A 13,111-nucleotide genomic window follows, 5' to 3' on the forward strand; every position below is an offset into this window, starting at 1 on the left:
CAGAAAGCAAGACCCAGTTTTGTTTTTATGTGTCACTGTCCATTGTGCTGATCTCGTTCACATAGCTGTATATCAGCACCCTTGGGTGTCACGACTATCTTTTGGAATGGTTGCCTTTTAAATCATGACTTTTAAAAGGATTGAATTTTAGGCTCTGGAGGCAGCATGTTGATAGCGAGGCATCTGTCTCTGGGAACATCCAAACAGAAAAGACTGAAGACTCCCTTGTGGAGGGATCACTGGCTGCCGTCACAGTGACTCTACATGGCACCTGCAGGCTGGCAGGCCCTTAAAGGCAGAAATTCAAGGAAACATGATGAATCTTGGTGTTTCCACTGGCAGAAGCAGAGGAGGTCCAAAAGCCTCGTCAGCTTAGCTGAATTTCCTGCTTGTCTGGATAATGATAAATTTGTGTTCACTGAGGTGAGGAACCATGAAGTCCGGAGAATCAAGGGTGAGTTTGCCTGTGGTGTGTTTTGGAGGACTGAATAAAAAAGTAGAAATTCTGTTGTGTGTTTGTTCTTTGGGGTTTAAGGGGGGTGGAAGATGCTTGGGATTCTGTCAGCTGGAAGCCTAGACTTCTGGGTCTGAGGGAGGAGGGATCCAGGGTGAGGACTCCAGGGTCCCTGGAGAGGAGGGATGGTGGGGTTGTGTGCAGGATAGAATTCCTGCACACCCCCAAACCTCCGCAGGGACCTTTGGTGCACTTGGGTTTTGTGCCCCTGTCATCTGCAATGAGAAGGACTTTAACCAGGGAGTCACAGATCCCAGGAGACTGTGGAACCCCACGGAGGAAAACTAGAGTCCCCCTCCCAAACCCACCAGCGTACAGCCAGAAACAGAGCCGCCCCAGATACCTACAAACCCTTAGGAAGAAGAATATTTCTTTTTACAAGTCTCAATTTGGGCATGGTTTGTTACACATTAGTACAGCATGAACAGACTAATACAACTTTGTTGTTTTAAACCACTGAGTTTCAGGACTTGTTTGTTACTGTAGCATAATCCAGACTATCCTGCTAGATGTCAAAGTCTAGCAGCTGCCAAACATGGCTACTGAGTAAGTAGTAGCTATTAGGATGGTAAATATTTGGCCAGACACATTGTCTCCAGAACCCACACTGTCTTAAAGGGTCTAGTGCAGTGTGCTCAGCCACTCAATGGGGTCTGCCTCTTTGTAACCCCATGGACTGTAGCCTGTCAGACTCCTCTGTCCATGGGATTCTCCAGGCAAAAATAATGGAGTGGGTTGGCATGCCCTTCTCCAGGGGATCTTCCTGACCCAGGGATCGAACCCGCATCTCCCACATTGGCAGGCAGATTCTTTCCCGTCTGAGCCACCAGGGAAGCCTCTTAAAGGTGCTAGGCACTGCACTAAGTCCTTTTTTCATTTTCTTTCATTTGACTCTTAAGACAGCCCTTTGAGCTTATAGCTATCATATCCACATTTTACAAACATGAACTCTGGGGCAAAAACAGGTTAACTAGGAGAGGTGATCATGGACTCTGGAGTCTGACCCTCCCAGCTGTTTGACTGAAGGTAAGTGACACCACAATCCGTGCCTCAGTTTGTTCCTCTGTAAAATGGGGGCAATACTTTCAACTTCACAGAGTTGTGATTATGAAATGAGGTACCGCATGGAAAACACTTAGCATGGGGAACCAGGCAGGAAGTAATCCCTTAACAAAAGGTAGCATCTTCCCTTTCTTCCAAAGAGAGGATTCCCAAGGGTTCACACCCCTGTTTGTTGCATCCCATCTCCCCGAAATGCATCACATCACAAAGACTCAGGCTTGTTCTGTTAACTTGTTTAATTTATAGACACATGGGAAGCAGTAGCTGAGAACCAATGGAGAACAAATAACACATTGGCCTCAGCTCTTCACTCAGCCAGAAGCCTAGCGGCTTGGAAGACAGCTGGTCTTCTTGATGGTGAACAAACGAGAGCCTGAGGGCACCAGGGTCCCAAGCTTGGTGTGGCAGGCATTCTCCGTGCCACAGCCCTGGGCAGCAAATTTGATACCTGCTGGAGGGGATTTTAGACTACAGTCAGGATCTCCAGTGCCTCCCCACTCCTAGTCCAGGGTCATACGCCCCAGCCACCTTCTCCCTCAGATCTCTGGAGCCACTCTCTCCCTTAGAATCTGGAAGAATGAGGCTCCAGGTCTGGGACTGTCTGGAACCCCTGTGCCCTCCTCCCGAATTCCAGGTGCCCCTCACCAGGCTGCACGAGGCCAGTCACGGCGACACAGCGGGTTTCCTCGCCAACGCAGAGCACTTCCTGAGTCGAAGCGCACGTTTCCTTAAAGGCAGTGATGCAGGAAGGACACCGAAGGCCATTCTCTGTATGGTTTCTCACGAACGCTGGAGAGGAGGGTGCAGGGTAAGGTAATCAGAGACGTTAGTCCCTTTCCCAACCTCACAACCACTCAGGGGATACTAGTTGTTAACGGACACTGCATTTTCAGAAAACAGTATTTATTTGACTGCATTGGATCTTAATTGCGGCCTGTGGAATCTAGTTCCCCGACCAGGGATCAAACCCCTGCATTGGGAGCATGGAGTCTTAGTCAGTGGACCACCAGGGCAGTTCCTGGACACTGCAGTTTACAGGAGAAGAAACCAAGGCTCAGCACAAGAAAGATACTTGTCCCCGGTTACAGCGCAGGTCAGTAGCAGGTGCTCACAGCTGGCTCTGGTGCGGGGAGGGTTGGGCAGGGAGAGACTCCAGCTGTGGGGCTCAGCTGGGGCTTACCGGGCAGGGGATCCTGGTTGCAGCCATTGTTCTGGCAGCAGCGCCTCTTGGATCCCATGTAGTTTTCAGGGTTCATGGTGATGGTGAAGAATCCTGAGTCACACTCGCTGGATTTCGCACACCCCTTGTAGCTGGTCATCGCCAAGGAGCCCTCTGCAGGATGGCGTTGGGGAGAGGGCTCAGGAGCCCTAGTCTGGACCTTGGTCCTAGGGTGTCTCCCCCACCTTATAGTTGCCCCAGCCTACTGCTGTCTAGAGAGGTCCATTCCAGCTCCCCAAATTCAGACCCCTTTTCTGCCTGAATGGTTCATTAGGTATGCAACCCATCCTCCCCTTGCCCCTAGGCTGTGCTGTTCTCTCCAGCGTGGCCCCTCCAGCCCCATGGCCACCCCACTGCCATCCTGCAGGGGTGGCACCTGGAGTGGTCTTTTTCACACCACGTGTGACTATCCCCAGGCCTATGTGAATGGTCTCTCCCAGCATTCATCCCTCCCCTGACCCCTGAAATTCCTTCCACCAAATGCTGGGAGGCGGCTGCCATCCCCGCCTGCTGTAACACCTATTTCCTTCTCCATTTAAGGTAGACTCTTCCAGGTTTCCCAGGGTCACTCCCCAGACTTCCTACCTATGGACTTTTGCTGCCCTCCTTGGCTACTCTCAGGTCTTGCCTTAAGTGCTCTCTTCCAGTTTTCCTGGCCTTCCCCTTCTCCACCATAGATAGGGTGGTCTCCTTCAGGCCTAGGGTTTCTGCTCGTTATCCCATGTGCTTGGGTGTGTGGGTGCTCAGTTGTGCCTGATTCTTTGCGACCTCATGGACTGCGCCCAGGATCATCTGTCCTTATATGTCTCTCTCTATGATAATATTGGGACTTCCCAGGTGGTGCAGTGGTAAACAACCCACCCCACCCCCCCACCAATGTAGGAGATGCAAGAGACACGGGTTCCATCCCTGGGTGGGGAAGATCCCCTGGAGAAGGAAATGGCAAGCTTCTCCAGTATTCTTGCCTGGAAAATCCCATGGACAGAGGAGCCTGGAGGGCTACAGTCCATGGGGTCGCAAAGAGTCAGGCTCGACTGAGCATACACCCAACTCAACCAGCCCCAGTATCTCCCTCTTTCTCTTGTCAGGAACAGTCTCTTGCAGCCTGCACCTCTGGGAGACCCCTCACAGCCCCAGAGAATCAACCTGATCACATCCTTTGCAACCCCAGTCTGCTGTACACCCACCCCTTCACCTTTTACATATTAGATTTCCCCCTTCCCTGGATTTCACTCTTGCCCCATGTCCTTTCCTTTCCTAATTCCTTCTTTGGTAAGAAAGAATGTATCTGCCCTCTCTTTGGAGTCTCATCTTCAGAAATCCTTGGCAACAGTGGTTTCTGTCATTCCACTGGATTCTCTGTCCACCACCCACCTCGAGATTGCCTTTCCCTCTTTCCTGATATAATCATCATTCAAAGGTTCCTCCCAGTGCATGGCGGTGTCTGCCACCCTGAAGGCACTACCCCCCACCTCCCAAGTATATGATACCAGCCCCTGCCCTCTTACTTCTGTTGGTCCCAGTCACGACAACTATACAGGAGTCTTCATCCGGGGCACAAGTCTGCAGTTTTCCACTGCAATTGGGACCATCACTGATAGACACCTCACAGCTTAGTGGGAACCCTGCAGTTAGAGAACGGGGCTCTAGTGAAAGGTGCTGTAGTCTGTGGGCCACGACTCCCGAATCCAGATGGGGATGGGGTGCGGGGCTCTGAAGGAAGAAGGACTGGTGTCTCCCTGGTTATTCATGGGCGGGACATTGGCCACTGAACAGGGATCTGTCTGAAGCTCAGCAGGGATGCCATGGTGCTGTGAGCAAAGCTGCCTTGTGGGGCAGGGCAGAAAGCAACTCCGATCAGGGAGCAAGTTTATCTAATTACAAGGCTGGGGACTTTGGATGCTAGACCCCCTGATAAAGCTTGGGGACCTTGAGGGGTCTTGCTGAAGGTTTCCATGGACTTTAAAAATTTTTTTTATATTTTTAATTTTCTTTTTTCTAGTGTTGGCTGTGCTGGGTTCCTGCTTCCTTTTGGTTTTTCTCTAGTTGTAGTGAGTAGAGGCTACTCCCTAGTTGCAGTTTGGGGTTTCTCATTTGTGCTGGTTTCTCTAGTTGCAGAGCACAGGCTCTAGAGCATGAGCTCAGTAGTTGTGGTGAAGGGTCTTAGTTGCCCCAATGCATGTGGAAGCTTCCTGGACCAGGGACTGCACCCATGTGCGCCCCCCACCCCACCCCCGCTTTGGCAGGCAGATTCTGCACTGAAGCACTGGAGAAGTCCTTCATGGACTTTTGTGAAGCTTCAGGTCCAGCTAGTTCTTGGAAGTGGGGTCACCTTCCTTGTGGGTACCAGGCTGTCTAAGTTTGGTAGGCAGTGGGTGCTCAGGCAGGGGTACCCAAGAGGAGATCTGCATCCCAGGTCAAGAAGAAAGACCGAGGACTAAGAGGATAAGGGCCTGGACTCCTTGGTCCTGAGAGAGGAGGCAACTGGGGGCCCAGACACAAGGCATCTGGGTCCTGGGGAAAAGTGGAGATGCTTGAACACCTACATCTAAGGGAGGAGGACACCAGGGACCTGAACTCCTTAGAGTCCTGGGAGAAAGGAAATCTCTCACCCACGCCTCATTTTTTTCCATACTAATGAAAAATACTAATCATGCTCTCATCTGATTTTCTAGAATTCAGGTGTCTTATTTTGAGACACTGTCTGGGATACAGGGAGCAGAGCCCATTCAAACCCCTCCTTTCTCAGAGATTTAAACCCACACGTTTTTTTAAGCTCTTCCTCCCTTGGGGACCCAGGCTTTCTCTCCTTTATCCTCTGCCTTCTCCATGAATTTCAATTCCCAGGACAGCTCCTCTTTCCCTTCTCCCTTGAGGACATGGCAAACTGTTCTCTCATACTCCTTGTTTTGAGGGTCCCAGGAGTCCAGAACCCTAGTCACTTACCCAGACCCAGGAGGGTGCAGAGCAGTGCAGAGGCCAGCAGGAAGGTCTCAGCTTTCATGGAAGGCTTCATGATGGATGGATGAGTGACCCTGCAGTCCTAGGTCCCCAGCTCTTCTTATAGGAAGCTGAGAAGGGGAACGTCTGGACCTACCTCACCCCTAGGCTAAGAAATGATGATGTAAGACCTGGGGGTAGGTCTCTGCAGTTCTGAGTGGGGGAGACGGAGCCAGAATCCAAAAGGAGCAGTGGCATCTTGTGCCCAGCCCCGTCCTCCAAGGGGACTCCAGGAGTCTGGGCTTCCAACCCTCTCTTCCATCAGGTCCCACAACCCCTGCCCTCACCCCCTTTTTTTCTGAGCTGAAGCCCAAGATCAGAAACAGGTCATTTTGTTTCCTGTAGGGTAGAGCAGCTGCTAGGACATAGGTACCCTCCCCCTTCTCTCCCTCCCCAAGGAGGTGCCCAGTGTGGGTGAGGCCCTACCTGAGAGCGCCCAGCAAGTACAGGCTTGTTCTGCCGGGGCACGCTTGGCTCATACCCACTTTTCTGTGTTTGGCCTGTCTCCATCTCCGACCCCATCCGAGGATGCACTTGGGTCTCTCGGAGACTGAACTGAGCGGGTGCTTGCTCAGGGCATGGGGATGGTAGGAGACAGATGCCCAGAGTTCACAATGGAAAAGTGAGGCATGGTTGGAAGCAGTCAAGGCTGGGTGTGTGTCTGGTTCGGGCACATACTTTTGTGTTTTATTGAGGTCCTTTACACACTCTGTCTACCTCAGGCCTGATCTTTAGGGATCAGAGATTTTCTTATGTGTGTGTGTGTGTCTGTGTGTCTGTCTGTGTGTCTGTATGTGTTGGGCATGGGGAGGGTAGCCAGCCAGCCAGCCATGGAGGGGATCCTGTTGCGGTAGGTTTCCGGCTTCCTGAAAAAATCCACTCAAGTTTGCTGGCCTCTTGCTTTCCAAGCTTCAGCTGGGGCGCTGAAGATGACGAATTTCTGTTGGGGTCCAATCTTGCAGGCCAAGCCGGTTGCTAGGAAAGCCTGGTGTGAAAGTGACCGGGAGGAGGAGCTAGAGAGCGGTTTGGCCAGAGAGAGGCGGGAAAAGCCCGTTGCTAGGGAACTCGGCGCCTCTCGCCGCTCTCCGGAGAGACGCACTAGGCATGCGCATTGGTGACGTAACCGCCGGCGCGCCGCGGTTTGAAAGGCCCGAGCCTCCTGCGCTTGCGCAGTGAAGGCTGCACGGGGCGCACCCCCTGTGAGCCCTCCAAACTCAGACCTTCGTGCATCTTTTGGGTCAGGCGAAGCCCACACAACGTTGACATGCCGGAGATCCGCCTCCGCCATGTGGTGTCCTGCAGTAGCCAGGACTCGGTGAGGGACTGGCGTGGGGGAGGGTGGAAGAAGTAAAGAAATTCGTCAGCGGGCTCTAGGAGAACTTTTGGAGTCTCAAAGGTGTTGAAAAATAATCCGTATCCGGGGTGCCAAGAAAGAGCTTTATTGGGGTTCTTAAGAATTGCAGTTTGGAAGACACAGATTCCGGTAAACGGAGTGTTGGCAGAGGGAATCAGGGGCTTATGAGGCCAGAGGTCAGCAGGTTGTTCAAGTCGTGTGGGGAGAATTCTAATTGCCTGTGATACACGTAAAGAAATATTTGGCTTTAAAGAAGAAGCTGTCATGAGTTACTGTAGAGTAAAGGTCTGATAAGTACCTTGAGTTTCTGGCACATATTCTGGATGCCGGTGTGAATACAGTAAGTAGTCATAAAGGTCAGATTCCACTGTAGCTGCGACCTGCTTGGTCAGAATTCCTCAGTGGCCCCCCGGTTAATCTTAGAGAACACTTTTAGCAATACGGACTTCCTTTTGGTTTTCCTTTCACAAAGGGGACTTTTGGAATTCTAAGGAGGGTCATGGGAGAATTTCTGGGAGACCATAGGGAATTCTGGAGAGATGTGCGATAGAGGAATTTGCTGAGAGAAAAGGATGGTGTTTTGCTTCCTGGGAAGGAACAGAGGTGAATTTCCAGGGGGAAATGTTGGAGGGGACTCCAGATAGAGTGTGGGGGGATTTATTATTTTAACACTAGAAGGTTTTGTATTGGGGTATAAGCCAAATAACAATGTTGTGATAGTTTCAGGTGAACAGGAAAGGGACTCAGACATATATATACATGTATCCATTCTTTCCCAAACCCCAGAGTGTGGGGGGATTAATAAGGAAACTTAAACCTGGGTGATGTCAGAGGGCTTGAGAGAACTCTCAGAGGAATCTGAGAGCTGGGGCCATAGCTCTCATCCCTGAACCCTAACAATCCCTTTTCTACTCTTCTCTCCAGACCTACTGTGCAGAAAACCTTCTCAAGGCAGACACTTACCGTAAATGGCGGTCAGCCAAGGCGGGTGAGAAGACCATCTCTGTGGTGCTCCAGGTGATTCTGCCAGCCCCCACATCTTTTTTTTTTTTTTGCCCTCTCTGCTGGGTGGCATGAGGGATCTTACCAGGAACGGTTCTCTGACCAGGAACGGAACTGGAGCCCCCTGCCCTGGAAGCTCAGAGTCTTAACCACTGGACCTCCAGAGAAGTCTGCCTCCCTCCATCTCCTTAATAGAAATCTGTAGGTCCAGGGTCCAGACTCTACTTTGGAGTTAACTGGCAGTGAGCTGAGGCACTTTCTCTTTGGTCCTCACCACCGCACCTGGACAATGAGCAGTGTGGTCCCTGTGCCCTTAGCAGAGGAGATAGGTAATCCAAGGACTAGGCCAGGAATGAATCCGTGTGTGATCCAGGTAGGTTGCTGCTCTTTTCAGAGCCTTATTATCCTCCGTTGGAACAGAGTAAACCATTGCCACGCATCCTGCCTTCTAAAGGCCCTGGGCTTAGGACTGGAAGGTGTCTCATATCATCTAAGCCAATCAGCCTCATTTTAAAGATGGGGAAACTGAGGTCTAGGAAGGGCCAAAGTGAAGTGGCCAGTCTTAGTGACCACTGTGGAATGCTCACTGATTTGGTATATGCTTGGTGAAGTTAGAGGGAGCAAAGAGAAAAGGGGAGTTTGACCCAGGATGGTGACAGAATTCCCAGTAGGTTGTTCCCATCAGGCATAAGAAACTAATGGGAGAAGCGAGCTAGTGTGTTCCCAGGTGCTGCCTAGGTGTTTCCCCGACGTGACCTGGCTCTCCAGGGAGTCGGATGATGTTGGGGCTGTTATCACCCCTCATACATGGTGGTGCTGAGATCTGAAGCCAGTGTGGGTGCTCTAGCCACCTTTTTCTTGCTTCTTTGTGTCCGTATGTTGACTTCCTTTCTTTTTTATATTTATTCATATTTGGCTGCGTTGGGTCTTAGTTATGGCATGTGGAGTCTAGTTACCTGGCCGGGGTTGTGAACCTGGGTGCCCTGCATTGGGAGCATAGAGTCGTAGCTACTGGACCTCCTGGGAAGTCTTTGTCTTTAAAAAAAAAAAAAATCTAAATTTTTGGCCACACCACATGACACTTTGGGGCCTTAGTTCCTCAGCCAGGGATTGAACCTGCCGCCCAGCCCCCTGCCCCGTTGGAGGCATGGATTCCTAACCACTGGACCACCAGGGAAGTCCTCAACTTCTTGATTTTGGCCACATTGCTTCCTCCAATGAAGGGATGTTTGGGGAGGGATGCTGGGGGCAAGGCCTACCAGATTGTGTTAAATGTATTATTGTCTGTCTTACCCAGTGGCTCTGAAAATGTTTTGGTTCATAGACCTTTTTGCAAATTAGAGAGAAGCTGAGACTTCTCCTCCCAGGAATTATACACAAACTCACAAGATTTTGTGAATTATTTTTAGACTTTAAATATCTCATAGTTCCCTAACGTAGTACAGTCAGAATAATGAGAGCTAACAATTTATTCACAGTTACAACTGTTTGGGAATACCATGGTGGTCCAGTGGTTAGGATTCCACTCCATGCCAAGAGGCCCAGGTTCAATGCCTAACTTGGAAAAATGCCCCTCACCCTCCCCCCAAAAAAATCTGCCAGTCACCATTCTAAATGCCTCATATGGGTTAGTTAATTGAATCCTCATAAAAATCCCATGACCTCAAATCTATTATTATCCCTTTGTATGATGAAGAAACTAGGCCCAGAGAGATTATACAATTTGCCTAGAGCCAGTATTTTAAACTGAGAGCGAGATGCAGGTGGCTGACAAGTTAATCTCAGGTGGAATTCAAGTCCCCATCTTTCCCTCTTACTCTCCCTGTGACCTCAGGCAAATGGTTTCCTTTCTCAGAAGCTGTTTTCTCATCTGTCCATGGAAGATAATGTCATCCGAGCCCAGGGTTACCGTGAAAATCCAGTGACATAATGTTTGCAAAAGTGCCCTGTCACCACGCAGGTGTTTGTGTAAAGGAGGGGATTCACGTGTGTATTCCTGGATGATCCTGCTGGGCTCTTTTATGATCAGGAACATCCTGTTTAATTCTGCACTGCTGTTGGAGTGGGAGCAAGAAGAGACAGGAAGTGGGGAGTGAGAGAGCCAGAGGAGCCGGACGAGGCTCAGGCTTCTCCGGCCTGGGAGGCCGAGGGGGACGTGGCAACTGTCACCAAAATGCAGAACCTAGAGCAGGGGGGCAGCCTGAGAAGGTCATCCACTGGTTGGGATGTCCAGGTTTGCTGTGACTTTGGGACATACAAGGAGTGGTATCCAAGGGACAGCTAGGGATGGGACCTGGAGCCAGAGACAGAGCTGTAGGAGCTGTCAGCACAGAGACAGGCCCTGGAGACTTGAGGGTGGATGGATTCATTTGTTCCTTCATTCATGTCGCACCTTCTGTAGGCCCAGCACTGTTGTAGGTACATAGTACCACAGACATCACAAGACAAACATAAATCAGACCTGTGGAGATTTTATATTGGCAAGGAAAGACTGACAGATCAGTAAGTCAAATGTATGTGAGATGACGAGTGCTGGGGAGGAAATTAAACAGTCAGGAGGAATGAGGAATGCCTCCAGTGGGAGAGGAGGCAGTGGCAAGGGTTTTTTTGACATTTTTTAAAAAAATGTTTATTATTTGACTGAGTTGGGTCTTAGCAGTGGCAGGCAGTATCCTTTAGTTGTGGGATGTGGGATATGGGATCTAGTTCCCTGACCAGGAATGGAACTTGGGTCCCCTGCGTTGGGAGTGTGGAGTCTCAGCCCCTGGACCACCAGGAAAATCCCAAGAAGTTGTTTTACCTGAATAGGGAGTCATGGGACGCCTCCTGAGAAGCTGACATTCAAGGAGAGTGAGCTTTGAGAATGTCTGGGACAGAAACAGACTCCAAGGCAGGCTGGTGCCTGGCGGGCTGGTGTCTTGCCTGGCGGGTGGCTGCCTGCCGGGCTGGAGGGACGGCACAGAGGCCAGTGTGGGTGAGCGGAGTTGACAGAGGAGGGGGCAGGAGCTGACGGAGTGGGGGTAGAGGGCCCTGAAAGCCCCTGTAAGGATTTAAGCTTTTACTCTGCGTGAGGTGGGAGCTGGGCAGGCTTCAGAGCAGAGGAACACAGACTCTTGAGTTAGGTTCTTGCATAATCCTCTGTAGGGTTCCCAGCTGAGAAGAAAGCGCAGGGGGGAAGTGCATGGAGAGGCAGCAGTGCAACCTCGGTTGTCAGTTGATTTCAGATTTGAGACCCTTCCGACAATCCGATGGCATTTGGCAGCTGCCAGTATACAGGGTGGGGCTTTCCAGGTGGCACCAGTGGTAAATAAGCGGCCTGCCAGTGCAGGAGACAAAGGAGACTCTGGTTCAATCCCTGGGTCAGGAAGATCCCCTGGAGGAGTGCATGGCAATCCACTCCAGGATACTTGCCTGGAGAATCCCATGGATTGAGCATCCTGGCGGGCTGCACACTACAGGGTTGCAAAGAGTGGGACTTGACTGAAGTGACTTAGCAGGGCCAGCAGCTGTGGTATACAAGGAGACTTCAAACTCATTGAATCCAATCTTGGTTCTTTTCAAGCAAGTGCTAAGTGGAAACTTCAGGACATGTAGACTGATCTGCAAGTTTTTCTTCTCCTCTGTACTTTTTCCCTCAAATAATATCTCCCAGCATCTGTCTGTTACCATCTGGGGTTCAGCTCTTGACACCCCCACCCGCCTTTTTTGTGTGCAGTGGCCAAGAGAGGCTATGTCGTCAACCCATCACCTGCTCCCAGGCTCCCAGTTCCAGCCTCTTGGCTAACTGCTCCTGGGCCAAAGGTGCAGCTCCAGTCTCCTGCTGGAGGTACATTCTTAGAAGAGATGTTCAGTAGCAAAGTGAACATGCTCCATTTCTGTAATTCAGTGTTTTCTCATCACCCTTTTTGCCATCGTGGTGTTTTATACTTTTTACCTTCTTTTGACATGACGGATGTGTACAGCAAAACTCACAGTCGGGTGAGTTAACACAAGCACAACCCACATCCTCTGCACCAGATGAAGGAACAGAACATGCCTCCCCCACCCATGTATCCTTGTGCTCCTTCCTGTCACTGCCCCCCGCACAAGGGTAACCGTGACCCCGATTTTTAACAGCTTTGATTGCCTGGTTTTGAACTGTATATAAATGCAATCATGTGGTATATGTAGCACTTTTGGTACTTTCACCTTTGGCTGGTCTGTTCTTTGCCGGCATTGTGTGTTAGTTTCATTTGTTAGTGTCATCCTTCTTGCTGGGTGTGGCCCTAGAGGGTTCATTCTCATTTCTGCATAGTATTCCATTGTTCGAGAGAGGCACTATGGTTTTATTAACTTTACTTTTCAAATGGGTGTAATTTGCATGTGGTCCATAACTCAGAAAAGCGCAAAAGGGAGGGTATACACTGAAAAGGAAGTCCTCATCACCAGCCACCTGCTTCAGCCCCCTCCTACCCCATCCCCCCCATTCCTGCTACCCAGGTCTTCCTTCCTGTGGCAGTCACTGTGAGCAGCTTCTCATGTGGTTCCCCAGGTCACTCTGTACACATACAAGCATATATATTCACCCGAACCCCCTTTTTTAAAGTACTTAATATGTACATGGTCATCACCCTTGCTTTTTCCAAGAAACCATATCTTAGAGGTCCATTGTAATAGCATCAAGTTCTACCTTATTCTTTTGAATGGTGCATAACATTGCCTTTCATGGATGTGGAACCTTTTTTTAAAATTTTAATTTGATTTTCTAATTTTTTGGACACAATGGGCAGCATGCGGGATCTTAGTTCCCCAACCAGGGATCAAACCTGTGCCTCTAGCATTGGAAGCTCAGAGTCTTAACCACTGGATCACCAGGGAAGTCCCTTTAATTTTTTTTTATGTTGAAGTAGAGTTAGAATTGATTAACAATGTTGTGTTAATTTCAAATGTACAGCAAGGTCATTCAGCTCTACATATACAT

At 50.1% G+C, this 13,111-nt stretch overlaps 2 protein-coding genes across 16 annotated transcripts in view; one reads left to right on the forward strand and one right to left on the reverse strand.

Annotated features, from left to right (window-relative positions):
* Window positions 1-1,800: 1,800 nt before the first annotated feature.
* LOC145515496 (phospholipase A2 inhibitor and Ly6/PLAUR domain-containing protein-like) lies at window positions 1,801-6,847 on the reverse strand. Of its 6 annotated transcripts, none has more exons than XM_081516020.1 (6): window positions 6,222-6,847; window positions 5,742-5,899; window positions 4,304-4,420; window positions 2,757-2,909; window positions 2,222-2,365; window positions 1,801-2,024 (listed from the first exon to the last, which is right to left on the reverse strand). In XM_081516020.1, exons 2-6 carry the CDS (start codon window positions 5,809-5,811, stop codon window positions 1,900-1,902), a joined length of 609 nt encoding a protein of 202 aa, XP_081372146.1. In that variant the 5' UTR covers window positions 5,812-5,899; window positions 6,222-6,847; the 3' UTR covers window positions 1,801-1,899. The 6 variants fall into 6 exon arrangements, with proteins under 6 accessions (XP_081372146.1, XP_081372143.1, XP_081372145.1 ...); XM_081516017.1 differs by having other exon boundaries at window positions 1,801-2,027; XM_081516019.1 differs by having other exon boundaries at window positions 5,742-5,904.
* Window positions 6,848-6,962: 115 nt separating this feature from the next.
* Window positions 6,963-13,111, forward strand: part of XRCC1 (X-ray repair cross complementing 1) — a 29,530-nt gene continuing 23,381 nt past the window's right edge. For all 10 annotated transcript variants that reach the window (XR_014060902.1, XR_014060901.1, XM_081516007.1 and 7 more), the window contains exons 1-2: window positions 6,963-7,110; window positions 8,074-8,166. Coding sequence is in view for 8 of the 10 variants with exons in the window: in XM_081516007.1 (XP_081372133.1) it covers window positions 7,060-7,110; window positions 8,074-8,166 (144 nt within the window). In the remaining 2 variants the exon portion in view is untranslated. The remainder of the gene's footprint in view (window positions 7,111-8,073; window positions 8,167-13,111) is intronic.

This window comes from Giraffa tippelskirchi, chromosome 7 (assembly GCF_054371585.1).
Source record: "Giraffa tippelskirchi isolate mGirTip1 chromosome 7, T2T-mGirTip1v1.2.pri, whole genome shotgun sequence".
Lineage (NCBI taxonomy): Eukaryota > Metazoa > Chordata > Mammalia > Artiodactyla > Giraffidae > Giraffa > Giraffa tippelskirchi.

Excerpts from the sequence above, each read along its gene's own strand:
- LOC145515496 (XM_081516017.1), bottom strand. The coding sequence starts at position 5,811 with ATGAAGCCTTCCATGAAAGCTGAGACCTTCCTGCTGGCCTCTGCACTG. Across the intron at positions 4,421-5,741 it reads CTGCACCCTCCTGGGTCTGG|GGTTCCCACTAAGCTGTGAG; the intron begins GTAAGTGACTAG and ends CTCTAACTGCAG. Across the intron at positions 2,366-2,756 it reads CAACCAGGATCCCCTGCCCG|CGTTCGTGAGAAACCATACA; the intron begins GTAAGCCCCAGC and ends CCTCCTCTCCAG.